The sequence below is a fragment of the Rhinolophus hipposideros genome, assembly GCF_964194185.1.
Source record: "Rhinolophus hipposideros genome assembly, chromosome: 9".
In the NCBI taxonomy this organism is placed as follows: Eukaryota; Metazoa; Chordata; class Mammalia; order Chiroptera; family Rhinolophidae; genus Rhinolophus; species Rhinolophus hipposideros.
The window spans coordinates 7,230,768-7,258,150 of NC_138055.1; the positions used below are offsets into that span (position 1 = coordinate 7,230,768).

Consider the following 27,383-nt stretch of genomic DNA (forward strand, 5'->3'; position numbering starts at 1 on the left):
GTTATATCACTTATGTTAAGTTTTCAAAGTTTAAACCAGTAGAGCCAGAATTTGAACTTCATTGTAAGTGTTCCTAATTATCATACTCTGATGTCAAAAGTTGGAGGAAAAAAAAGGTGATAGTTGGACTTTAACCCTAACCTCACGTCCCGCAAATTACGGATATTTACAAATGAAACTCAAACACAAGAAGAGGGAAATGATCTGTTGTTTCATGTCTTTAGAATGTTAGCTAGAAGGCTAATCAGATATCTAGAAAGAGCCAGGAATGGTTTTATCATTTTATTAAAAAAAAAATCTCTTAGCCCTAACTGGAAATCAGGCCCTTTTCAAGAATAAGCCTTCTGATAACTGGATTGATGTTTTCAATCTCATTTCTGATATTACTCTTACTGATAAAGCTATTTAATGATTTCAAAGAACTTTCCAAAATAATTTATATCATCAGCAGAGAAAAAAACACACATACAAAGCTACATCACAAACTCTTAGAAAAAGCAGGAATGTGTTTATAACTGGAAGAGAGGCATAATGTTAGAAGTGAAGACAGTTAACAGTAACTGTGCCTACCGAGTGTCTCTCTGCTTATTTATGAATTGCGACCATAAAGTAATGAGCCGAACGTTCAAAAAGAGGTGATTACATGTATACCATTCAAACAATGGTGTATTCGAAATCAGCCCCTAAGCCACACTGAAACAAGCCTCACTTTTTCAGTCAGACAGTGCTACTACTCAGAGCACTGGTACCTACCATGTGCTGAACATGCTGTGAGGTGTTCATTCAACAAATATTTACTGATCACCTATGGCTATTCTAAGAGATAGGAGTGAGGTGGTGAAAAAGACAAAGACCTTACCTTGTAGGGAGGTATTAGAAAGAAGAAACTGAGGCTCAACTCCCAGGTCTGTCAGACTCTAAAGCCTACATTGTGCATTTCAACTGTTATCATCTACTGGTGAGATACAGCGTCTCCTAAAAATCCACACCTAAGCATGCAGTCCTGACCCCACTGTCTAGAACAATTGAGGGTTTCTCGCTGTTGGCAGTCCAGTGTCACTTTCTCAGTGACTTGTTCCTCCCCCGACTCCCAAGAGCAATGACTGTCAGTGAACAGCTAACACATCACATTGACGTGTATGAATTTCTTCCCCGCCCCCTCATTAATCCCTAAACTCCCGCAGGGCAAGAACATGTGTTAACCTCTTTGTAAGTTCTTGAAGGTGGTACATAAAGTAGGTATTCAATAAATGGTTGAGTGGGGCTCCTAAGAGCGATGTCGATAGGCTTGAGGGTGCCAGTCAGACTGCAACTAAGAAGTAAATGGAAGAGAAGGGCACAGAGTTTGTTTGCTTTATTAGAACAAATCTAGAAAGGAAAAGGAAGGGAAATGGTAGTAGTTTGAAGGATAAATGTGATTACAGGAAAGTTTTATATTTTTTTAAGAATGAGAAAGATTTGAACATATTTGTTGGTTAGGTGGCACAGTAGAAAAAGCAGGGGTGTCAGAGTCAGACTTGAATTTGAATTCTGGCCCTGTCACTTACTATAACTGTAGGCAATTCACTTAACCTCTGTACTTCAACTCACACATGTATAAAATGAGAATCATAATACCTACACCTCACGGTGACAATTACAGCACTTGGCAAACAGAAAACATTCAATAAATGGCATCGATGGCTATCGCTGTAAGCGGAAGCCTGGACTCAGATGTTCTAACCCTCCCATATAGCTTGTGCTTCAGTCCAGATTTCCTGTCTCCAGTCTCTATGTACTGTGTGACGGCAAAGAAACAGGATTCTTATTTCTTCTGGGTGTACCACCCTCTGTGCTATTCCACTTCCTTGTGACAGTCTGCATGAGCTCATGAATGGCTGCTATGGAAAATTACTGACGTCACCAACTGAGGAACAGAGACAATCAGGAGAGTAAGTAGATGAAATTGATGTTAAATTATCAAAGTGACAAGATCTGGGGCTCCTGCCAAAACTCTCACTGAGTATTAAGAAGAAACCAAAAACACAAACACAGAGAACATTGTTGAAGCTTCTAAGCTAACAGGTGTTCCCAGCACCCACGCCACACACAGAAAGGTGGCCGTATGATAAAACCCAGGGCACTTAAGCTCCTGAGTTCCTTTCTCAGTATTTCACCCTAATGTCAGGTTCACTTCTGGGAGGTACAACTCTAGTTCATCGACTTTTCTGTCAACCGGACAAGATCCCAAATTCACAAGGTTAGTAAGCTCTTTTATATTGAAACAATTTTTGTTCACAGCCTTTTAAAATTAATGCTCTGGTCATGCATGGGTTATGTTCACCGGTTACCCGTACCTGATCACCAGAAACATCTCCCCCTCTCTCCCAGATCATACACCTCGATGCTTCAAGAGGGAAACGGAAAAGACTAAAGCCCAGGCTGATGTGACAATCCGTGATGAACAGCGACATGCACTATGGATTATCAAGAGACAGGGAAGATACCAACCGACCTTTATCTAGAATTACGAACTAACCATGGAGACCAGAAATAAATATGTAAAACGAAGGAGGTAAAACTTCACTGTTTAGAGTTCAGACAACTAGAAGGTGCGGAACAGATGAGGAAGAAAAGAAGTAGGAAATACATGTGTATCTACAAACTGAATCACAAACATAATCACGGAAATGACGAGGGAACAAGTCAAAGTTGAAAATTCTGTTTTTTTCCAGAACCTCATTAGGAACTTGAATGTACCATGAAAAGAATAAGACAGAAGAGGAAAGAATAATTCCAGGACACCTCTAACTATCCCACCAAAAAAAAAAACGAACAAAAAAGAGGCAGCAACCCACAAATCTCACATGCTGCGCAAGACTGGAAAAGACAATCCAGTCGTCGTCGCTGAAAAGAAACTTTAAAACATCTCCCACCCCCATATAAGAAGCATCCTTAGCATTACACTAAGAATGAGAATAATTTTCCAAATTCCAGTCCTGGCCAGCGGGCGACCCTGGCTAATACATGCCTCAATTTCCCCAGCGTTAAAATACAACCAGTACTGCAGTCCAGCGGTGTCCAGTCTCGGACAGAATCTGACGGTGTGTGCGGCCCCCGGACCCGCACCTTGAACGTAAGTCCCAAGTTACACCGAGGAAGACGGTGCTGCCGTAAACGCGCCCGAGGACGCCCTCCTTTCCCCAAACAGCACCCGCACTACGTGTGGTTTCTCAAAAACTGCCTGCAGCTGGCGGAGGGGCACGCGTTGGGGCTCGAGGGCCCAGGGCTCGGGCGCCGGCGGCCCCGTCCCGCTCGGCCACGCGGGGCCACCGGGAAGGGGACAGGGAGTCCTGCCTCCCGGACGCTGCCTCGCGCGGAGCAGGGACGCGGGGCCACGCGGGTCCGAGCACCTTCCCCCGCAGGCCCCGCACCCGGGCGCAAAAGTCCGCGCCGGGCCGCCGCCGCCGGGGCCCCCAAACCACGCGTCGCACGCGCCAGGTCCGGCCGGGGGCGGTGCTTCCCCCTCCGCGGCCCCCCCGGCCGTCTGTCTGTCAGTCTGTCCACAGCCGCCCCCGCGTCCCCACCCGAGGGGCAAGTGTGGGCGCCGGGCCCCTCAGACCCGGCAAGTCTCGGCCGGCCTCTCGCTTCGCACTCACCCGCCCCGCAGATGTCCAGCTGCCCCGCCGCCGCCAGTCTCCGCCACCTCAGGGCCAACCCGGGCAGGGCTCGCAGCTCCGCGGCTTCGCAGCTCGGATCCAGTCAGCGCTCCCCGAGGCCACCACGCACGCGCGCGGGCCCGAGCCGGGCGGGCGCGGGGCATGCTGGGGGCTGAAGTCCTCCGGGTCGGATGCGCGGGAGCCACCAGGTCTGCGCGCCCCCGCACCCCGCTCGGAGCCTCCTTTCCGAACCCAGCGACCTTCGAAGCCCGTTTTTAGGCTGGCAATGCCCACCGGCCTCCCGTCTGCACTGCAGCCTGAGGAGTTTTGAGCAATATGAGGTGGACCAGCAGCGGTAAGGAGGGGGGACAGACGTGGCAGGGCTGTCGGAAGGAGGGGCACTTAGGTGATGCTCATTTTCTAAATATTTCAGCCCCTGCTTTACCGGTGTGCAGAGCCGGTACTAGACGAGCCTGATCCACTCTTACACAATTCACAAGCCTTGGAAGGAGCCTTAAACTGGAACAAATTTGTTGAAGTCATGCCCAAGAAATTTACCCTCCAAGCATGCTTAATGCAGTGAGGTGCAGTCGGCGGCCTCCGTTTGAGTCACTTCACCATGCTAACATCTAGCTCTTCCATTAAATGAGAATGTGAACTTATGGTCGTGAGAGCTAGATGCTGTTTGGGAAAATGTTAACACAGTTCAGACTGTTACACACAGTACTGTAACACACAGTACAGACTGACGGTCCAGGAAGATAGCGGGATAGCGGGCCCGTCTCCATTGAGGTCCTGGTTGACAGCAGGCTCTATCTAGCTTGAAGAAAAACATGTTTGCCACGTTTTAGAAAGGTCATCAAAAGCTACAATAGTATTACAGGAATGTTCTAGAAATTTCACCCTACTCTGAAGAGACATAAGTTTAGTTTTGGAGTTGCTTACTACCTAAACACGGGTTCCTAATGGTGTTCCAAGGTGGTGATGCCCAAAGTGAATGAATGGCAACCCCACAGACAAAGCCTACAAAACACAATAAGGCAGCCTCAGTCATGACCTCACTGTATTATGCTCACTTTACAAAGAGCTTTCACATAATTCACAACACTCCTGTGCTGAAAGCAGGGTGAATTTTATCATTAGAATTTTCAGAGGACCTGGCCAAAATAATGAAAATAATGGAAGAGCAGAGATCTGAACCCAGTTTCTGTGGCCAAGTTCATTTTTTACCAACCGCACTACTGTCTCTTACAAATCCTTACTTTCTTTAAAAAAAAAAAAAAAGCCTTAGAGCAATGAATTCAAGCCTTTTTAGCGTGGTGACATACGTTTTCTCATATCATAACTTGGAAGGGCTATATTTCTTAAATTTATCTTTATGGGAAAACAATTTTTTTGAGATAGTTTTAGGAAAGCTGAGGTGCCGAAACTCAATAGCTGAGTAATTCTAGTTTCAGCACAGGCTCCTTAAGTTTTTGCAGTAAACCATTAACATTTCATTCTTGCCTGCTTTCCCTGAATAGGGAGTAACGACTTGTCTGTGCTATTGCCAAATCCAGCTTCCAGCCCTCCCTGACATTCCAGTGGAGTATTTGCCAGAGATCAACACTGGGCAGGTCCAAAGATGACAGGAGACAGAAAAACGAGTACTTCCTTTTTAAGGAATGATAGGGTAGCTAACAATTCTACGAAATATTATTTGCAAAGGCTGTGTAAGAATGCTGTATACACATTTAGCCTCCATTAGTCAGACAAAAGGGAGAAAAGAAAATGCCAATTTCTTAGTTTCCTAGGACAGCCCCCAAAGCAAGGCTTTTTTGAATTCACACCACGCGAAGGGTGGATGGAACCAGGTGAATTAAAGTTAGTCAGCCACGCACCATGCAGGTGGGAAAAGCAGCCTCTGCCTCATGATGAAGAGTGAATTATGAGATGCTAAAACCAAGGGAAGCAGTGTGGATTTCTTGTTGAAGTTACGTGTCAGGAGCACCTTTTCTCAGGGGAGCCTGATGAACTATACGTGTGCAGATGTTGAATTATGTTCTCCCGTTATTGAGGATTCACTCACCACTTTGTGTAGTCTGCCCTCCTGGAGCAGAACTCTGCTCCCCACTGTATTCCCAGTACACAGTAGGGTGCTGAAACAATGCCTATTAAAGTATGTGATCTGGATGAGAAACAAAGTATTTTGCAAATACTCATTTCCTCCAGATTATCAATAAAGAAATGAAACTTTCTAAGTGTGAAGTATATTGTTTTATCCTTTTTTTCTTGAAAGAAATGATTTATTTAAGGAACTATGGGGTGAATCCTGCTGAGCTGTTGTTTAGATTTCTGCGTTATGCATTTTAAAATATACTTGGCCTGTACTTAGAACTGGCACTATCCTAATTAAAACTTTTTTAAAAGACAGCTGTCCTATTAAAGTTTAAAACATGGGAGAGGTATAACACTTTCCCATAGTTTTGAATGTCTCAGTGCTCTAGAGCCGTAGCAATGAAAGGCTCTCTAGATCACCAGTGGATGGAAACAGCCTTCATGGCTCCAGTCTCCTTCCCAACCTCACATGTGGCCATTTACAACTATTCAGTATGAGCTTGTCAGTTCCTAAAAAACTTTGTGCAGATTAAGGACGGGGGTCTGCAGGAATTCCCAAAATTCCCTTCAAACCCCTCCTTCCACTCTGTCCTGGACTAGGATCTTCTCTAACCGCAATTTCTGGTCCACTGTAGAAGAGGAAGTCCCAGCAGTAGCACAAGTATAAGAGAACCTGCAGAACCAAATAAGGCATCAGAATCTGAAAGAGCAGGTCAAACATAGCTTTTCTAAGGCCAAAGGGCCTCGTTATATGAGAAGACATAGAGGGCCTCTTGTTTTCATCCACTCAGACATGCATTTCTCATTTGACTTCTGTCCAGGTAGTCACCTACAGGTCACCTGGTCCTCTGACATGCTCATCTTGAACTCTGGGCCAGACACTAGCTGTTTTTCCTTCAGTTTAGACTTTCCATGAATGCAAATTACTACCCGTACTGACCACTTACCCCCACACCCCACCCCCAAACTTGGCCTTTAAGAACTTTAGTATTTAAAAAATGTTACAACGAAATGTCATGTCTGTTCCAGATGGGGTCTGGAACAGAAAAAGGACATTAGCTAAAAACTAAGGACTTTAATAATGTACCATTTTGGCTCATTAATTGTGACGTCAGTACCATATCAATGTAAGATGTTAATAATAGGGGAAACCAAGTATGGGGTATATGGGAACTCTCGGTATTATCTTTGCAATTTTTCTGTAAATCTAAAACTATTCTAAAATTTAAAGTTTATTTAAAGAAAAATTGTATTAAAACTTGAAAAAATACACAGAAGCAAAAATAATCACCTTAAACTCATTATCCATGAAACAAACCATTTAGCATTTCATGATAGAGCTTTTTAAACTGTGACTTTTTCCTATTTTTTATGACTCATTCCTCATTCTCTGGTTGGTTCAAGTTCAGGATGTACTACTCTCTTCCATGGCAGGCAAACCCAACCAACTATAGCATCCGCCAGTCTCAGCCTGCTCCCTGACTGAGCAGAGAGGAAGGTTGGTAAACCCTCCTGGGTTCAAAGGAAAATGACATTTTCTGAGTCCCTTCTTTGTGTCAGACTCTATGCAAAGCGACTTCAGTCTCTTAACCCTCCCATCCACTCAGGATTTACGTCGCTATTCTGAAGGTATCTAACCTCTGTGCTTCTACTTGTTATCAGGCTCTCCCGATTATCAATTAAAATCTACCATCAGCCAAGGGAGGGTGGGGCAGTAGTGCCCAGGGGTCCGACTGCAGCTGAGCAGAAGCCAGTTGTCCCAGTTTGCCTACTCGGATTTCTAGACGGTTCAGATCCGGGAGTTTGCATCATTAACTGAATTCAATCTAATCTTCCAGAAGGCATGTTTGCTCCTCAACCTGAAGCCCACCCAAATGCCCCTAATTAAAATGCCAAATGGAAAAATAATAAAATTGCATTTAAGAGTATATGCCACAAGTATATAAAAATGAGAATGGAAGAGGAAAGAAACCCAATAAACCCACCCATTCAAATAGCTGAGGAAGAAAATCACCAAATCTCTAATCACAAGTTCAGAAGTATAACAGAATTGTCAGAACAATACTGTTAAGATCTTATTTCCTTATTTGCTGAGAAAATTTATTAACTAAAATCTATGGTATCCAATATCCCGTTTGTCTACATAATGTAAGTTCTCAGATTACAGATACACCGATAGCTGCCTTCTCTTAAATAGCCCATACTAGAGAAGTAGACAGAATGCTTCATCAGGTTCCAGTGACTTAATTCCTTGTGCCAGACCTGTTTTAAACATCCCTTCAAGATTCTCATGAGGAGTAATATAAAACTGTTTCTGGAAGAGTTGAAATGTTGTATGGCTCCAGGCCATCCATACTTGTTTGCTACACAGAACTGTATTTAAAATTGGTTTTAAGGATTGCCTCTTATTCTTTCTTTCCAATAGGTTGAGCTCTTTACTTCTGCTACCTTTGATTAGACACAATTGGAGGTGATTCAGCCTCTCTTCCCTCACAACACCCCCACTCCTGACAATTAGGGAGTATTCTGGCTTCTGCTTGACCAGAAGGGATGGGGTGGGGAAAGAATGACAAACTCATAGCAGCTCCAATGTCTGGGCGCAAACCAGCCTCAGATTCTCAACAATGTGTACTGGTCTCAGTTGTGTGTCTTCATGCAACAGATAATCAAGTCATTCTTCTTCCTCACAAATATTTGAAGCACTGACAAGTTTTCTTCTATAGGATAAAGAGCCCTAAGATTCCTCACCACACCTCATACAAGGTCTTCTTTGGAGGTTGGCTCTCTAGTTTATCTGTTCCTCAGACTGGGTGTCCAAAGTTGAACATAATGCCATGCGTGTGGAACAGCAAGACTGGTGGGTTTTCTGGACACATACCATTAATACATCCTAAAACTGTCTTATCTCACTGGCAACCACTTCTGGTTTATACTGAGTTTAAGGTTAACTTATTCACATTTATCTTAATTTTTTCTTCTTGGTTTTGGCACATCATTTTGGTCTATTTAGGTTAAATGAAATCTTATCAAATAAATGTCTTAGTTAATTCTCCTAGTTTTGTGTCATCTGCAAATATGACAAAAAGTTTTCTTCTTTTCATCTATGCTGAAAAAATAATGCAGAGACGACTAATGATAGAGTTCTGTGGCGTAACACTCGTGTTCTCCTTCTGGGTAGATAATAATCCGTAAGTCTATTTTCTTTGGCTATCTAGTGGTACCTCAGTTTTTAAACGTCTCCATTGATGAACATTTTGGTTTACGAATGCCATAAATTTTATGGATTTATGGTATCATTAGATAGTAAAATTCATGCTAAATTTGCAGTTTTAGGGGTTGATTATAAAGGTCTGGAGCGGATAAATCCATTTTGCATTACTTTCTATGGGGATACCGTGCCTCGGTTTTTGAACATTTCAGAACTCGAACAGTCTTCTGGAATGGATTACGTTCGAAAACCGAGATACCACTGTAGTTGGTTCAATCAACTATCAAACTGAGTATCCAGGATTAAAGACTATCCAATGCCTTGATGAAATCAATATACCCTATTGGCATTTCCTCAATATACAAAAAGCCTTATCAAAAAAATGAAGCGAGGTGGGACACAACCTGAACTGAGTAAGCCTGATGATTATATTAGTTTCTTTATTATAGCTCCAAATTTCATTACTTATTCTTGCCAGATATAACTCAAGTTAGGGTATCCAAAACACAGCAAATCCTGAGTCTACTTTGCTAGACCCAGACCAAGTTCACGTTCAGACGAGAGGACCAGGAACTTGTTCATTACCTCACAATCAAATGAACATGTGAAAAGGACTACACTAGCCGAGAAATATGCGTTGAAAGAACAGAGAGCAAACTACGAGCTACATTTATTATGCAAGTTGGTGTTGCTGTAAAACCCAGAGTCCAACTATAATGCAATTTATTTCTGTATTGTAGACTTTGAGAAGTGTGAAAGCACGATGGAAAGAAAAGTGCTGTTATTAATTTAAGGTAGCAATTCTGAGGTAAAATAAGGCACCAGAGTATCAGTTTTCTTGACTCGGCAATAAAAGTTAACACAGCCAACAATGATTTTTTGTTTAATTCTCTTCCAACTCTACAGACATAATTCTGCTTTCACCTTCATTACACTTTCATATGGTTTTAACAGGGGATATACCTCCTCTTCTAAGAATCTCTGTACCTGCCGAACAGGAAAGCAAATATAAGACAAAAGAAAACATTAAGATGTAAATTTTGATAATACTTTTTCAATGTCACTTTATATCAGTGAGACTTAATTTGATAAAACGTTTACTCCACCACTGAGCTTGTCTTTCCTAACCTCCTGTCAGAAATCTCCGCCTAGACACAGGCAGTTCAACCCAGCATGCCCACAGATGCTGTCTGGCCGAGCTGTGTTTTCAGTGGATCTCACCATTCTCCATCCAGACACCCAAGCTAAATCCGTCACTGCTTTTTTCCCTCCCCTTCATTCAACCAGCTACCAACTGATTGACCTTCTCAGCAGCCTCCAAATCGACCCCCTCATCTGTGTCTACCCCGCCGTGGCTCAGAGCCCTCACCATCAGCTGCTTGACTCATTACAGCAGCCTTCTCACTGGCCTCCCTACCTCCAGTTTAAGTCTTTCAAATCCAAAACACCAGAGTGATTGGAATACAAATGAGAAACCCATGCCTGTGTTCAACTTTAAATCCAGTAACTATTCCTACTTGATACCTACACTGGCAAATGATTGTAGTTTCTCTCTCCCAAGTTGGACGTCTATGTATTTGCCATCTCCTCTCCTAGGCTAACTCCTACTTGTCCCTAAGATTCAGCTCCAATGTCATATCTTCCAAGAAGTCTTTCCCAAATTCTACTCTTCTAGGGTTGTCTCCTCTTTTGTCATCCCCCAAAAGATGTGCTTCCCTCAGTTCCTGCATGTAATGCTTGATATTATAATCAATCAACTATTTACAAGTCTTCACTAAGTTTTGAGCTCCCTGAAGATAAGGATTACACATCTTTAAAGCCCCATTATTAAACACAGTACCTGAACACGTACTGAGCACTTCGTCTGCACTTGATAAATGTTTTTCAATTAAGCCTTATACTCTCCAAAAGGCCAAGAGGATAAATGACAAACATTTACTGAATACTTACTATGCATCAAGCACTATGCTAGGCCTTTCAATCTCACTTAACTCTATGAGATGTGTATTTTTTATCCTGTCAGCCAGTAAATGCCCAGAAGTCAGAATTGAACCTAGATCTACTTGATGATAAAACCCAATCTTTGTCTATTATACCACATTCTCTAGAGCAAAAGAGAATTCAGAGAAATCCATACAGGAACTAGATGAGGCAGCTCAACACACCAAAACGTTACAATTTAGCAAGCAACCCGCTCTGAATTCTTTCTAACTAGCCCCATTCTCATCACAGCTCCTATAAAGTAGAAACCCTCCAGTACTCCAGGTTCTGCAGTCCAGCAGTGTAAAGAGAGGGCACTTGGGGAAGACTGCAGCTCCACGTAGGTATTCTGAGGCTTACCTGTTGGGACGCACGCCCGGTGAAAGAAGACGGATCCAGTAAACGGGCCAATTGCGAGTGAATGGGACTGAAGTAGGCATCGGCGAGGATCCGCTCTATGAGGTCATTGTCACCCCCTTCCTGCTTGACCACAGCAGCTGCCTGCTGGGAAAGCACTCTAATTTTCTCGTGGCAATCCTGGGAAGACAGTGAGGTACTGTTGGTTCACTGTTAACTGGGCATTTGAACATCTTGATAAGTCATGTGACACTTCACACTCATGCCATCTATGGCTGGTACGGAAAGCCCCTCCAGGCTGAGGTGGTTCCCTTCACAGTCTGACTCCACCAAGATCCTGACTCTGACCACAGCCTAGGACAAATCTGAAAGATGGCCACCACGTACTGGCTCCTCTAAAGCCTCTTGAACCCTCTGCTCTTGTGTCCTGCCTATTTCCCATCATTTCCTATGGAAATTCAGGCCGTTTTCTACGAGTGATTAAGGGAGTCACGTTTCATAAACTGAGTTTTCCACAGGAAGCCTTTTCGGAAGAAGTCTATCCTATAGGAAAATAGCATCCTGTCGTACCAGTGCTGGACTGACGGTAACGACAGAAACACCTTCCTCATCAGTCCTTCAGGACCAACGGCGCGCTCTCAATCACCCAGGGGCACAACGGGCTACAAACCTGGCGGTTACCCCCGGCTTTCACCATGGCCATGATGATGTTCTCCGTGGCCATGAAAGGCAGCTCTTGCCGAATGCGCCGCTCAATTACCTAGGAGAATGAATGAAGGGCCAAGGAAGATGCCTCAAGGTTACAAACATACAATAAGGTATCAACTAGGAGCAGCAAAATGCACATCAGGGACACGAGCTACCATCTTTATGAGAAAAGCAGAATGGATTGCTTTATACTATATTTTTTCAGTTTTCTTAGTAATCCGGAGTATTACTTTGATTTTAAAAAGAAATACTGATTTAAGTAAATTTTTAAAAGCTGCTTCATCGGAATGATTCCTGAAACCTCATGCTGTTCAATTTCAGTGCCCAATGCAACAGCTAAGTGTATGATGGAAATGGACCCACCTGCCTCAGGTAGTTACAAACAGGCAAAGGGAACAGTCTACTCTGCCCGTCACACCAGACCTGATGATTCATGCTGGTAGATAGCTTAAGCCAATTCAAAGTACTTTATTCCCTTTTCTAGAAACTTGTCTATCAATCCACACAGTTAATTCCCTAGAGCTTATGTCACCACCTGAAAAATGAGTTCTGGCTGAGAAGTCCTACTGTACCAGAATACAGCTCCCCCGACATACTCACTCCAGAGCAGGAAAGTGTTACACTCCCCTTCCCACATTCCAGCCCCTCTCTAATGGTTTGCTTTTTAATTGAGGTCTCTTACTTTGGGGTACACCACCAATCCTTCAGAAATGTTCTGCAACGTATTCAATATAGTATCTGCAGTAAGAAATGCTTCGGCCAAACAGATACGTCTAGAAAAGAAACAGCCAATTCAGTTATCTCTTTAAATAAATAACAATTTCAGTGAAACATAGGGTATGTCCCAAGAAGCAGGCAGCCCTATTGACTCCTCATGCCACATGTACTGTGTGGACAACTTCCTTCACTCTCCAATATCAAGATGGCCCTCAAATCTATCACCTCTTGTCCAGACCACTTGCCCGAGCGCCAGACCACAGACCTACCTGAGAGCTCCACCTGGTTGATCCATAGGTACCTCAAACCCCAAACTAAATTCAGCCACGATTCCATTGCCTTCTGCTGCCATCTCAAACCTGCTCTTCCTGCTCTCCCTGGGGCTGTTGCCTCAGTAAATGGCACTAGCATCCCACCACCAATACTCACCCAGTCAGCCACCAATGCCGGCCAATCTGCCATTGACTTTTCCATGCAGACCCTTCCTCTCCATTCACACGGCCACTGTGCCAGTGTGGACATGGATTTTTTAAAGTAACCTAACTTGTTGTGACCAGATTCGTGTCCCCTTATAGCTGATTCTCCAAATTGTTGCAGGGTGTTTTGGCAGGCACGTGTGATTAGGTCATATGTAGTATTTCCAAAGATTAAACCCTGGATTACGTACAGATCCCAGAGAGCTAGCTTAAACTATACGTCCTTTTCTACTCAAGAAATCCTAGCACAATGCAAGCAAACCAGTGTAATGTGAATAGGCTTTCAGTAAGCATATACATAAAGTAGAAAACCATGTGCATGTCGGTACCTTATTCACAGCTATGCATTACTTCTGACCCACCTTATAACTCGTCATCGACATGTCACTGTGCCAGGACACCACAGCTGATATCGATCTGCCTTCAGTACATTATCCGAACGCCTTTTCAGGGCCTAAAATGCCCTTCATAAAGTGGCTGCGAATCCCGATCGAGTCCCATCTCATCTCTGGTCACATAGACTTCATCTTTCTCCTGTGTTTGGGCCTTTATACATGCTCCCAATTTTGTCTTCAATGTCTTTTTAAAACGCCTATTTATTTCTTAAGTCTTAAGCGTCACCTCCCGTATAAAGCTTTCTCTGACTCCTCCACCACTACTCCCTCCTCTGATCCCACAGAATACCTTGTACAAACTTTGATCCCAACACTTATCACACTGTTCTATGTTCTTCCCTCCCAGCTAGGCTCCTGGCTCCTTGGGGAAAAGGAGGAAATACAGAAATCCTCAGAACATCCTTCTGCTTCCAGGCCCCCCCTTGGTCCTCCCAGCCACGTGCTACGCAACATCCCCATTCCACTGACCGATTGGCACTGTCATCCAGCGTGCGTTCAAACCACTGCACAGATGCTGTCTGCAGCGGGTCCATGATGAGGGCCATCAGGTGACGGGCAAGGCTGCAGCACCGCTCTGAGCGCATAGGGTTCCGCTTGTAGGGCATCGCACTGGAGCCTGCCCATGTATAAGGACAAGAAGCCACAGCAGAAAGACTTCAGAGGACAGTGAGGGCCCGAGCACGCTTCCGGGTGAGCTATTAACAAATGCCCGCAAGCCTCTCAGCACCTTTGCGGTGAGCCCAGGTCATCACACACACTCACCAATCTGTTGTTTTTCAAAGGGTTCCTCCATCTCCTTGAGGTTTGCCAGGAGTCGTATGTCGGTGCAAATCTGGGGAAAAGCAGGGGCATGGGCATCACTCCATACTCTTGGTACACAGGAATCTGGGGGCAGGGACTCGACTGATGAAGGAGATAGCCGTTTAGGTGTGCAGCTCCTGAGCCTACAAGAGCTCCAGGAGAGCTGGGATGACAAAGTCAAGGAGTGTGGAAATGTTCTGGTGACACTACTTAATACACCATGGAAAGACAACAGCAAGATGACTTTAACGAGCAGGACACAACTAGTCCTTCCCTTCAGTGCACCTTCATCTAAGAGGCTTCACCTATGGGCCCCAAATCGTTAAAAATGATGTCTGTCATCTCTTGAGCAGAACAATTAAGTAAAAGTCTGAGGCTGATCCAGTCTGTCTGTGGTGTCCAAGCTCTCCCTCCCCGCCTTCCTCCCACACACACAAGCTACCACCACTCACCTTGTGCACAGACGCCCCCAAGCTAGCCAGCACAGACAGCACCTCAATATCCACTTTTCGTGTATATGTCTGCCCTGTGATGATGAAAGCCCTAGAACAGAAAAGAGCCTTAAGCAGAACTATTTCAAACTGTGACTGTGTCAAATGAGCAAAAACAGACCCTAAGCAAAAGCTTAGTCTCACTGGTGTACATGTCACTTTCAGCCCAGAGGAGCTCACTGGTAACTGGCTCCTGGAGCAAACTTTTCTTCTCCCCTTTTTACTAATGCCCAGATGGCTGTCCTGACCCAAGGACATATGGTCCACGTGCTATGTCCTGCTGCAACCTGATAGAAGTGCCTGGAAAAAGGAGCTGTAGTGGAGCCTGGTGGCCCTCAAAGGAAATGGTCCGATTTAGACCAATCCATTGGAGGTCTTCAATAAAGAAACAAAAACGCAACAAAATGAGTAAAGCTATTAAAAAAAAGAAATCTCATAAGTAAATAAATGGTTTCCTTTTTTCTTATAGACTGTAACAAAACAGAATCTAGGCTATAAGAAAATAAAACCCAGGAAATGGGTAGAAGAACAAAGAAAGAAAAAGCCAAAAAGATTAGGGTCAAATCTAGAGGTATATGAAACACAGGCCTTTCATCACTTAATAGGGAGGCCAACACTTTCCCCATTTACGTACCTCTTAAATCCGGCCTTTTCTGTCACCATCTTGTCAAGCTGCTCTACCTCGGGAAGAAAAGACATCCCTATAGTAACCCAGGAGTGTCGAGTATGAGACTCTGAGCCTCCCGCCCAGGTTGCGGCCCACTGTACCCCTTCCAGTCCAAAGATTCCACTCGTCCCAAGACCAATCTCCTAGCACCCCGGAGGTCAGCTTTGTCTCTGGGGCTCCACCTCTGAGTCTGCATCCCCCAGGTGGCTTTTAGAATACCTTTTGGTCATTTCCCTCGAAGAGCTGCAGGAAGCTGGCCTGCGTGCCGGTGGTGCCTTTCACTCCACGGAAGCGCAGGTCCTCTCGGACACGCTTCAAGTTCTGGAGATCCATGCAAAGATCCTGAATCCACAGACAGCAACGTTTCCCAACCGTGGTCAGCTGAGCAGGCCTGCAAACCACCCAAAGAGAACACAGGGCAGTCTCACACCAAGGACTTACTTCCTGAAAGCTTCACTGCTTCCTCTAATCCTCACTGCCACCTCTGGGAGAAATTAGTGAAAGATGCAGAAACCATACAGACAAAATAGGAGCTAAAAAGTTTATAGCAAATAATAATTAAGGAGAGTCTATGACATTTAGGAATATTCAAAGATTATAAAGCTAAAGGGCTCCTAGCATAGTTTTTTCTTCATCATCAAAAGGCAATATAAAGGCCAAGACAATGTCCATTTTGTTCATCCCCAGACTTTGGTAAGAAATATACACTCACGTACCAAACATCTGCCAAGTATCTAAAGTGTTCTTGGTTTTGGAAATATAACAAAGAACAAAACAGACAAGGTCTTTGTCCAATGAAGTGTATGTTACGGTGTAAACAAACAAACAAGGAAACTGTTCATTTTTTAAATGAAAACTATGAAGAAAATGAGGATGAGGACAATGGAGAATGCTACTCTTGACTGACGGTCAAGGCCTTCATGAGGGGTCAACATCCGGTGAGGAGCCAGCCATGTGGAGAACAGCCCCAAACACACATAACCAAAGGACTTGAACATAACAGCTAACGCCTTTGTCCGAAGTCTAAATCAATCCATTGGAGGTTTGTTTCTCAACATAAAACATACTTACGAATACAATGTAATAACACTGAAGTTCTAACAGATGATCTGGCCATCCCAGATGGAATCTCTCTAAATGCTAATGACACAAATAGCTGGCGACATCAACGACCACCACCAGGAACGTCTGCTTGTATAGCAGGCACACAAGCTACCATGTATCCCCAAATTAATCTCCTGGTAGTTTTCCTTGCTAACTCCTGCTAACAGATTATTGGAGTAAGCAAAGAAATAAATGAATTTGCAAGTTCTACTCATGGCAGCATTATAAGTAACAGGCACAAGGGAAACAACCCAAACATCTATCAACCTATGAATGGACAAAATCTGGAATATCCATATAGTGGAACATTATTCGGCTGTGAAAGGAAATGAAGTACCGATACATATTACAATATGGGTGAACACTGACAACATTGTGCTAAGAAGCCAGTCAAACGTGGATGAATAGTGTATGATTCTATTTAAATACAATGTCCAGTAGAGGCAAAACCAGACAGAAAATAGATTAGTGGTTGTCAGGGGCTAGGGAACGGGGAATGAGAGTGACTGCTGCTGGGTACAGGTTCTTTTGTGGGGTGATGGAAATATTCTGAAATGATACGCTGATGACTGCATAACTCTGTAACTATACTAAAAACCACGCAACTGAGCACTTAAAAGGGGTGAATTTTATATGTGAATTCTATCTCAGTAAAGCTGTTCCTTTTCTATTGTAGGGACCAACACACTGAGGTGAGGCCTACACATCCACACCACTGTCTGAGTCGCGAAGGCTGCCAACACAGCAGCAGATACCTCTCCTTACACGATGCACAGAGAATACTGGAATGCCTGCGTTCCTTGCATACTCTCCACCAGATGCAGGAGAGTAAGCGGAGCCGCAACACAAGTAATGCTAAGTGTGCAGGAGACAGCAGAAGGAAACATCTGTCCTGGTCAAGCCACACACACCGAGCACTGACTCGTTCACATGAACAATTTTTTCAGGTTTCACCAATAAATGCAGCCCCTAACTTCTGGGTAGATGAAATTCAGTCTGGGCTTTCCTAAGTTAATAGAGATGGCATTCTGGTTGCCACAGCAATACCCCATCAAACCATAAGGCAGATGCCAATACACCACTACTCAAATGTCATCACTTAAAACCTGCCACTAGCGTTCCAAAAATGACATCACCAGCTTTTAAAAAGTTTAATTTGAAAAATAAATAAATAAAAAGGGTTTTACTTGGTAATCATAAAAATACTTGCACATTTTAAAAATCAGAAATTCAAAAAATAGCAGAGAAAAAATTTAGTTACTCTATTATCTCACTTATTATCAGAGTAATCAATATTTACAGGTTGGTATAATCCCTTCCAATCTTTGTGCAATTTATATGCTATTTTTATCCCATAACACTAATCTAAGCACATTTCTATATTAGTCTTACTAGCATCATTTTAGTGGCTGCACATTATTCCAACCTGTGGAATATACCATGTTTCCCCGAAAATAAGACCTAGCCGGACAATCAGCTCTAATGCGTCTTTTGGAGCAAAAATTAGTATGAGACCCGGTATGTTATGTTATGTGTTATGTTATGTTATACCCGATCTTATATCATAGTAAAATAAGACCAGGTCTTATATTAATTTTTGCTCCAAAAGGTGCATTAGAGCCGATTGTCCAGTTAGGTCTTATTTTTGGGGAAACATGGTAGCAGTATATACCTTATTGAATTATTTTTATTGTGGGACAGTTTCCAACGCTCACTTTCATAAAAATAATATGAGATTCTCTAGACTCTCTAGAATGGAACTATTAAATAAAGGAGTATGAATACTTTCTAAGGCTCCTGATACATATTACCCAATGCTTCCCAAATGAACTATTATCATTTACTTTCTCACCAGTATAGCTTTTAAGGTAGGTATCAAATTCCTTTCTCATAAGCATTCCAAGGTATCTGCTTAAGCTATGTTTTGAGATTCTTCCCCTCAAGGTTTCTGTGCAGAAGGGAGAACTAAAGGAATAAATGAAAGCCAGGTGCAAACAAACAAGCCCAGTTCCCAAGAAGTAATCATATCACTTACTGGAAATGTGTGAAACCTAAGGTGGGAAGATCGGCTCGTTCCTTAGCAAAGTCAGCAAGCCGAGAGATCACTCTGGCAAGCTATAAGAGAGACCATGTGATAGAGAGAGTGAATTCAGGTTGCGCTCATTACAAAATCAGGAACTAAACTTTTAGACAATTTAATATAGAATTAGACCTTCAGTTCATGGAAGGCAGAGGCCCTCTTTTTCATCTTTGTATCCTAGAAGTATCTTAAGACCTCATAGCAACAAATGTTCTAAAATGGAGTTGACTACCTAAAGTCATGAACTTTTTCTGCACAATTTTAAGACCACTGACACGTTCATGCAGAAAAAGAGGACAAAATCATAAATCTGACCCACATATTCCAGCAACATATGCTGCTGGTTACACTTCCCTTATTTAAAAGGCTAGCCTTGAGGCCAGCCCAGTGGCTCAGGCAGTTGGAGCTCCATGCTCCTAACTTCGAGGGCTACCGGTTCGATTCCCACATGGGCCAGTGGGCTCTCAACCACAAGGTTGCCAGTTCAACTCCTCCAGTCCGCAAGGGATGGTGGGCAGCGCCCCCTGCAACTAAGATTGAACACGGCACCTTGAGCTGAGCTGCCGCTGAGCTCCCGGATGGCTCAGTTGGTTGGAGCACGTCCTCTCAACCACAACATTGCTGGTTCAACTCCCACAGGGAAGGTGGGCTGCGCCCCCTGCAACTAACAACGGCAACTGGACCTGGAGCTGAACTGCACCCTCCACAACTAAGACTGAAAGGACAACAACTTGAAGCTGAACGGTACCTTCCACAACTAAAATTGAAAGGACAACAACTTGACTTGGAAAAAAGTCCTGGAAGTACACACTGTTCTCCAATAAAGTCCTGTTCCCCTTCCCTAATAAAATCTTAAAAAAAAAAAAAGGCTAACCTTTAAAAAGCATCCTCTTACAGTGTTTTAACCCAAGAAGAGACAATTAGTTCTACAGATTAGCTAGAGGATCATTCGCCTAAGTAAACGATCATCTGTTTGGATTTACATTGTGTTGATTTACTCCTAAGTGGTGCCCGTCTCCTATGGGCTGGTAGGAAATTTCTGCTAACTCCTTACCTTTGGCAAAAGCAGGTCAAATGCATTTCTAAGAATAATCAGGTCCTGCAAAGGAAAATGCAATGGTCTTATATTAAACAGCTTTATCCAAACAACATTATTACATAACACTTTTTGGCCATCACCCTGGGCCTCTCAGCTAGCCACCTATCTCACTATTAGCAACCACAGTGCAAGCCAGGAAATGTTAATGGAAGCTGTTCTTCTGTAATTACTGTCTTAAATACACACCAACTTAGAGAGTGGTACTGCTGGAATCTGTAAGGAATAAAACCTTTATACTCATAAAGCCCAGTTTACATGGTATCTAAAAATGACTGGAAAATAGTTAAGGGGCAAACCCCATCCTGAATACTGTGAAGACATCCAGGTCAACAAGGTTTGTATTTTCCTGGAGACAAGTGTTTAAGTCTCAGAGAAGCTTCCACAGGGCACATTCTATTAGTTTCCTCTCCTTTTTTCATGCCTAGAGCATCATGAACTAGAGCATCAAGGTTAAAGAAATTTAAAGCTGTTCTTGAGGGAGATAAGATATGTATTTCAGGCAAGTCCAACACATGCTTGTATGAGACAGTAATTGTTGAGCCCAACTAGACACAGGGTACTTTAAAAAAAGTATATTCCAAGTGAGAGGACTGTTCCTCCATTATTTGACTCACCAATTACACAGAGATGCCTTTAATTATGTACCACTTAAGACTAAAGTAGTATTTGGGGCAACTTAAAAATCAGTGGCTACTTTCTGAATCAGAAGTGTATCTGGAATCTAACTTCTGGTTCCACAGGTGCACTGTGATTAAGAGCCCAGTTTGGGAGCCATTCCACCTGGGCTTGTGTCGATTCTAGCTGTGTAACCTTAGACAAGTTCTTCAACCTCTCTTAAAGTTTCCTCAGTGGTAGAGACTACAGATTCCCAAGACTACAGTCTGATTCCACTGACAGGAAATTACTAGAAAAGGTAAAACTGTAAACAGAAAGCAGGTCTGTGATTGTCTGGGTCTGGAAACAGGAGTGCGGACTGACTGCAAACAGTCACAAGACAGCTTCTTGGGGTAAGGGGCGTGCTCTAAAACTGGCACGTGGTGAAGGTTGAACAATTGCATAAATTGACTAAAACTCATTGGACTGTACATTTAAAATGGGTAAATTTATGGTATGTAAACTATACCTCAATAAAGCTGTTTAAAAACCGAGATAATATCATCTATCACTTATAACTACCATGGAGAATAAGTAATAAAGGGCTCAGAATAGTGCCAGGCACCTAGTAAACTCTTAGGAAAATACGTGCTGTCACTTTTTCATATTTAACTACAAAATGCTTTAGCTACTTAAAAGGTTTCATTTAAGAATTATAATGCAATCCTTTAGAAGTCACAACAGAGTCATAAAGGACTTGGGAAAGAAAATCCCTTTGGAAAATTACCTCGGCCACTAACATGCTAAGACCTTGGCTTATGTCCAGCATACCGATGAGAAGCAGTATCTGCAGGTCTTATTTTACGGAGTTTTAGAGGCTTACAGCTTAGATTGGAGGGATACCAAAAGCAGAAAATTCCTGAGAGTTAATATACTCCTAAAACTAAAAACCTATGAGTCACTTCCTAAAACTGGACAAAAACCAAATAAATTTTATAAATGTATCATCAAGATTGAATTCTAAGAGGAAACAAAAACACATGGGCTCCTACTGTATTGTCTCCAACATAGCAGGAGGTGGCACCGAGATGTATAATGCCGGCGGCTTTCGGACAGCAGTGGCCAAAGGTGTGCACATGAGCCATCACATCGTGCCGTAACTGTTTCTCTTCGTCGGCTGCCATCTTGAAGTCAATGTTGTCCAGGTTTGATTTCATCTCCTGGATTTGTTCATCTGTGATAGGCAAGCCCAATGTCTGCAGAAAACATGAAATAACTTCAGGTGTCACAATTATTTGAATTGAGGTGACGCCGAGGTAAAAGTTAGTTCATGTTAGCATTTATGCCCTGTCTCCCAATCTTTTAATTAAAATTTGGGACAATTAAAAGTGCATGGGGAGGAAGGGATGGCTTTCTTAATGAATCTTGGTAAATTATATTCTAAGTCAACTCCAATGTATGTAACCACAATGTAATACTGATCTTTGTTCCCTCTGCCCTACATCTCTGCTTACTCCCTCACATATTTTGGTCTCTGGACTCAAATGTCATCTCCTCAGAGAGATCTTTCCTGACTCAACGTGAGACATCCTTCTTCTGTGTCTCTCTATCCCTTTAGCCTGGTTTTATTTAGAGCACTTATCACCACATGACATTTTTATAAATGTGTTAGCCCATCCCTCCCTTTTGAATGGATACTCCATGAGAAGAGTGCGTTGTTGTATTTACTGCCTACTCATAGGTGCTGTCACAAAGTGTGGGATCCAAGCCACAGCTTTACATTTGAGCCAGATGGATTTATTCAGATAATCCAAAATTAGGGATGCCGCAATTAGTTTTGCCAAGAAATTAGGTATAGAAATTCAATGCAACTGAAAGCAATTTCAGGAGATGATCATGAGAAAATACACACATCAAACTCTTACATTCATCCATCACTGGAAAAATCAGGCTGGCAAAAAACAGCCGGCAGCCCACAGGCAGCTTAGAACCCTGGGTCCAAGTGGTGAAAATACACATTGGTGAAAGTTATTCAAACCTCACTTGAAACTCCCAAGCCCTGGCCCTGGGGAAGATCCTGCATCTTAGGACTATCTAGTCCAAGATGGTAACTACTGGCCATAATATGTGGCTATTTACATTTAACTGATTAAAATTAAAAGTGAAAATTCCGTTCCGCAATCACACTAGCTACATTTCAAGTGCTCAGCAGCCACATGTGGCAGAGCTGCCTTGGATCTTTAGTCAGTAAACGGACCTCTCAGGCTCCTCCCGAAGCTAAGCAGCAGGGGGCAGCGTGGTCAAACAGCTTCCTACTCTAAGCAAAGCATCATCTTCAAGTTCATTCCCCCCTCATTTTCCGCACTCCTCCTACTCTCTCATTCCTCAAGTTTTTTCTTAACTACTAAATTGTTATGTAATTTATGCTGCTAATTTTCACGCCTTAACTAATGGATAAGCCAAATGCAGCTTATATCCAAATTGTATGCGTTTCAGGCAACATGCAGACTGGGCAAAGGAAAGAACACATATTCAGGTGACTCTATATTTAGATTCTAGCTTGATGCCATTTACTAGCTACGGTGGCCCTGGCAAAGTCTCTGAATGCCACTACCCTGACCTATTTAATGAAGTATGAAGTGAAACAGAAAAAGAGTACATTTTAATATATAATAAACCACAACACACTATTAATGTCCTCTTCTACTGTCCATTGTTGTCTGAGCCAACAGTTTATGAAATCTCTCTGTGCCTCCATTCTACCATATATAAAACCTCGGCAAAACAGTACTTACTTTACGGGTTGTTTTAATGGGGATTAATGAGCTATTAATATGTAAAGTCTTAAAACAGTGCCACGCATATAGTTCGCAGTACAGAAATGTCTGCTATTTTTTGTCACTATTTTCTTAAGCACAGAGATAGGGAGGGGAACTCTAGGATGAAAGTTTCCTTTTTGGAGAGTTCCACTGCACCAGGGTCCTAGTCATCTACTCAAGATTGTTTCCATGTTTACACACACCATTTCAGAGGACACTGCCATCTTGCTTGTGGCATTTTCCTTTGAAACCATAGCTCTCCGGATCACCTTCAGTTTCTTTCAAATCCTCTTGGAAGGCCCCTTTGGTGCTATTTCTGAACCTATTGGGCTGAATAGCTCTATATCACAAATGCCTTCTAATAAACCCCTACTCTGTCCCTCCTCAAAGGCAAAACAGGATGCGTGAGGCAGAAAGTGGCCTAGGAAACACGGATTCTGTAGTAGTGACAGTCCTGTCACTCACTACACAGAAGCACCCTGGAAGCACCCAGGCTCTGCACTGAACCACAACCTTGTTCATTCACATCCCAGTTCCGCTCTTAATAGCTGGGTGGCCTAGAGCACATAACGCACTTGGTTATTAATGAGGCTTGGTTTTCTTCCCTCTAATGTGGGAAAAGCATCACCTATGAAACATGATCAAAAAATACAATGAATGTTTAAATATAAAAAGATGCATTGCAGTAAAAGACACATCGCCATTCAACTCCCTCAAAATGCTCCCCCTCGCTTCAAACACACTTATGCTATTGTTCTTGCCACTTTCTGAAGCAGTTCTGAAAGTCCTCTTTCGTGTCTTTAGTTGAGCTGCCATGGCTGCCTCGATGTCCTGAATTGATTCAAAATGTTTATCTTTCATGGTCATTTTGACTTTGGGGAAGAGCCGGAAGTCTCACAGTGTCAGATACAGTGAATAAGGTGGATGAGGACACACCGTAATGTGTTTTTTTTTTGTAATGTTTTTATTTGACAGAAAGTGCTGTACCAGAAGCGATGTGTGACACGGAGCCTTTGATCACAAAATACGGTGAACACTGCTGCCGAGTGCCATCCAACAGAAAGACAGGGATCTTCAATATGGGAAGCAGCGCGTTGAACCTTAGTAACAGTGCGTGACAAGTTTCAACTTGTTCGGTGCAGTCAGTCGGGTGTGAGCTACAGTTGAGAGAAGGTGTGTTTTAAAGTGTGCTGTAAATCATCCTCCATCATGACAACGCTCCGTGTCACACATCGCTTCTGTTACGGCAATTTCTGTCAAATAAAAACATTACGTTGTGTCCTCATCCACCTTATTCACTAGATCTGGCACCACGCGACTTCTGTCTCTTCCCCAAAGTCAACATGATTCAGGACATTGAGGCAGCCACGACAACAGAACTGAAGACACTCACAGAAGACTTCTGCAACTGCTTCAGAACACGGCAAGAATGATGGGATACGTGTGTGTGAAGCAAGATGGAGCATTTTGAGGGGGGATTAATGGCAATGTGTCTTTTACTGTAATAATTTTTATTTTAACATTTACCATATTGTTTGATCACACCTTGTAGTCTGCAAAGGCTTTGTGAGTTAAATGATAAAAGATGCATAAAGAGATTAGCACAACAGCACGTTAGGAGCGCTCAGGTCCGTGGTTAGTGTACTACTGCAGGAATGGCCAAGATTTAGTCCCTGAAACCATAGGCTGCACTTCTCTCCACCGTCTTCACGTCTCTAAGCCTCTGGTGACTAATAGCATGTGAGGCAACAGGTGGCGGCTCCCGGGCTTCCTGCCCTGGCCCCGGCTCCTCACGAAAAGGAACACCCGGCCGAAAATAGCGGGGCAGCTGTCCCCGGGTCAGAGCCCGGCACGTGCTGGTGCCGACCTGCCTCCCTCCGCCCCGCCCCTCAGCCCCGCGGTCCGTTACCTGCTCCGCCTCCGCCAGCCACAGCCACAGCTGCCGCCAGGTCCGGAATTTGTACCGGTCGCTAAACACGAAGCACATCTCCGGGCTGGCATAGCGGGAAGCAAGCGGCGAGCGGTAGCTGTCGTGCCCGCAGGCCTGCTGCTGCCAGCCAGGGTCGCCTCCCGCCGCCATACCGAACACCAGACCGCACCACCGCGGACAGGACAGCGAGGGCGAAAACGGAAGCCAGGGGGCCGGGACTTCCTCTTCTGGGGGCGGGACTTCCTCTTCTGGGGGCGGGACTTCCTCCGCTTGGTCCTGTTCCGGGAACGCCCGGAGGGAGACCTGAGCGTTCAGGCTTGAGGTGGGTTTCGGCTGCCGGCTGCTGAGGCTTATCGTCTCTCTTCGTTTACAAGAAACGGGATGTGCGCTTCGTAAATTACTTAGCCGGTCTGTGTCCCAGTTTTCATATCTGAAAAAATGTACATTAATATCTGCCCTTAAGACTGCTGTGAGGATTGAGTATCAGAGCGATGTCTGGGATACAGAAAGCCCTCTGTGTTTGCTGTTATTGTTGTGGCCTCTCCCCGCCCCCCTCCACACACCCCTATTTTCTACCTGGCACTAGTTCTGAGGAGAAATGAAGATGCCCCAGGGAAATCGGCCTTTATTGAGTTCAAGCGATCCCCTTGCTCGAAACTGCAATACAATGCATTTCAGCAATTGCTGGAACGGAGACTCAGGAGCTGAGTGACATGCTGAGAGTCACCCAGTTAAGTGCAGCCGCCTGACTTCAGATTCTGCACTCTTAGCCATTATGCTGTATGGTTTCCAGCACCCACCATGCCGTCTCACCCCACGGCTTGGTGAAGAAGGCATTCCCCCCATTCTGGAACACATCTGTTTTTTCTCTGCTTAAGGCCCAGTCCAGAGACTGTCCCCTGATGGGCCCGTTCCCTCCATGGTTTGCTAATAATAATAAAAACCCCTAACGTTTATGGAGGTCTTACTAGGTATCAGGCACTGTCTTGAGTGCTTTACACAAGAGATCTCATTTAATCATTGTGATGATGCTAAGTTGTTCAGGTATTATTAAGTGAAATAATACAAGCCCTTGGTGCAATGCACAGAGTAAGTGCTCAATAAATGCTAGCCATTATGATCCCTTTTTGCAGATGACAAAACAAAGGCATGACCAGGTTGAGTATCGTTAGACTACTCGTGTAGAAGGGGGAGAGCTTGGAGTTAATTACAGGCAGATAGGCTCCAGACAGTTCTTAACAGGTCCAACTGTATCCTTTCCTTTGTGCTACCCTAGCAGGTACCATGCTGCTTTGAAATTACCTGTTTCTGAGCTCCTCACTAAAAACAAGACCCTTCAGGTGAATTCCACTTTGAATTCCCAGCTTGTTTGCTGAGGTGAACTTCCTTTCCCTGTAACCATAATACTTCAGAGATATTAAACATTGCTCATTAGATCTTAAAACTTCAAGATCTTGTCTTTGACAATAACTTCTTTTCCTCCATTTTCTAACCCCTCCATTTATTCCAGATTCACTGAAAAACTGGTGGACCACCCCTATAATATTTTCCTTCCTTACCTCTGGGATTTCATAGATGATGAGTGACCTCCTGGCTTCTTATAGGCCTCTCATAATTCTCACCAGAGTTCAGTATTGTTTGCTTTTCCCACTAATTGCAAACTCGGGGGGGGGGGGGATAGATCATATCTGTCTTGGTCACCTGTGTCCCTGGCACCTAGCACAGGATCTGGCATAGCATAGGTGCTCAATAAATGTTTCCTGGATGAATGAAGACTGCCCAAAGGAGCCTAGCTCAGAAAGAATAAGGCCCACAATAGCCAAGATACAAGTTGGATCCTGACATTGTACTTCTTCTTCCTCCAACCTCCCTCACACCTCTTCTGAGCCCTCATTCCATGGCTTCTTCATGTCTCCACCTGGACTCCTGAATTAGCAGTCAGAATTGACCACAGCCCCAATACCTTGACCATGAGGGATGCCCATCAGTCACCTGGGCTTATCACCCAGGTCTTCTTCCACCTCCCCTCTTGAGCTGCAGAGGATTGGTCTTGGGATGAGGGCAGACAGTTCTGGAAAGATGAAGAATACTCCTATACTTCCGGCAACTTCCCACTCTTTGCAGAGTGCTTCAGGCTGGCACTGCTTTAATGTGCTGTGATGAGTGTACTGTTCTCATTTTCCTCTGTGACTACTGCAAACTCAACTGTCTCCTCAGTCTTT

At 43.8% G+C, this 27,383-nt stretch overlaps 1 protein-coding gene across 3 annotated transcripts in view; it reads right to left on the bottom strand.

Annotated features, from left to right (window-relative positions):
- Positions 1-25,390, bottom strand: part of ADSL (adenylosuccinate lyase) — a 41,526-nt gene extending 16,136 nt beyond the window's left edge. The window contains exons 1-13 of one of the 3 annotated variants that reach the window (XM_081058630.1): positions 25,141-25,384; positions 21,465-21,668; positions 19,774-19,818; positions 18,675-18,754; positions 15,755-15,926; positions 15,503-15,549; positions 14,830-14,920; positions 14,339-14,408; positions 14,045-14,192; positions 12,671-12,761; positions 11,951-12,040; positions 11,284-11,460; positions 6,954-9,930 (exon numbers count right to left, since the gene is read on the bottom strand). In XM_081058630.1, the coding sequence (XP_080914756.1) occupies positions 9,844-9,930; positions 11,284-11,460; positions 11,951-12,040; positions 12,671-12,761; positions 14,045-14,192; positions 14,339-14,408; positions 14,830-14,920; positions 15,503-15,549; positions 15,755-15,926; positions 18,675-18,754; positions 19,774-19,818; positions 21,465-21,668; positions 25,141-25,311 (1,473 nt within the window). In that variant the 5' untranslated portion in view covers positions 25,312-25,384 and the 3' untranslated portion in view covers positions 6,954-9,843. Of the gene's footprint in view, positions 1-6,953; positions 9,931-11,283; positions 11,461-11,950; positions 12,041-12,670; positions 12,762-14,044; positions 14,193-14,338; positions 14,409-14,829; positions 14,921-15,502; positions 15,550-15,754; positions 15,927-18,674; positions 18,755-19,773; positions 19,819-21,464; positions 21,669-25,140 lie in introns of those variants that run through there. The other 2 variants (XM_081058631.1, XM_081058632.1) reach the window with 2 other exon arrangements.
- Positions 25,391-27,383: the final 1,993 nt, after the last annotated feature.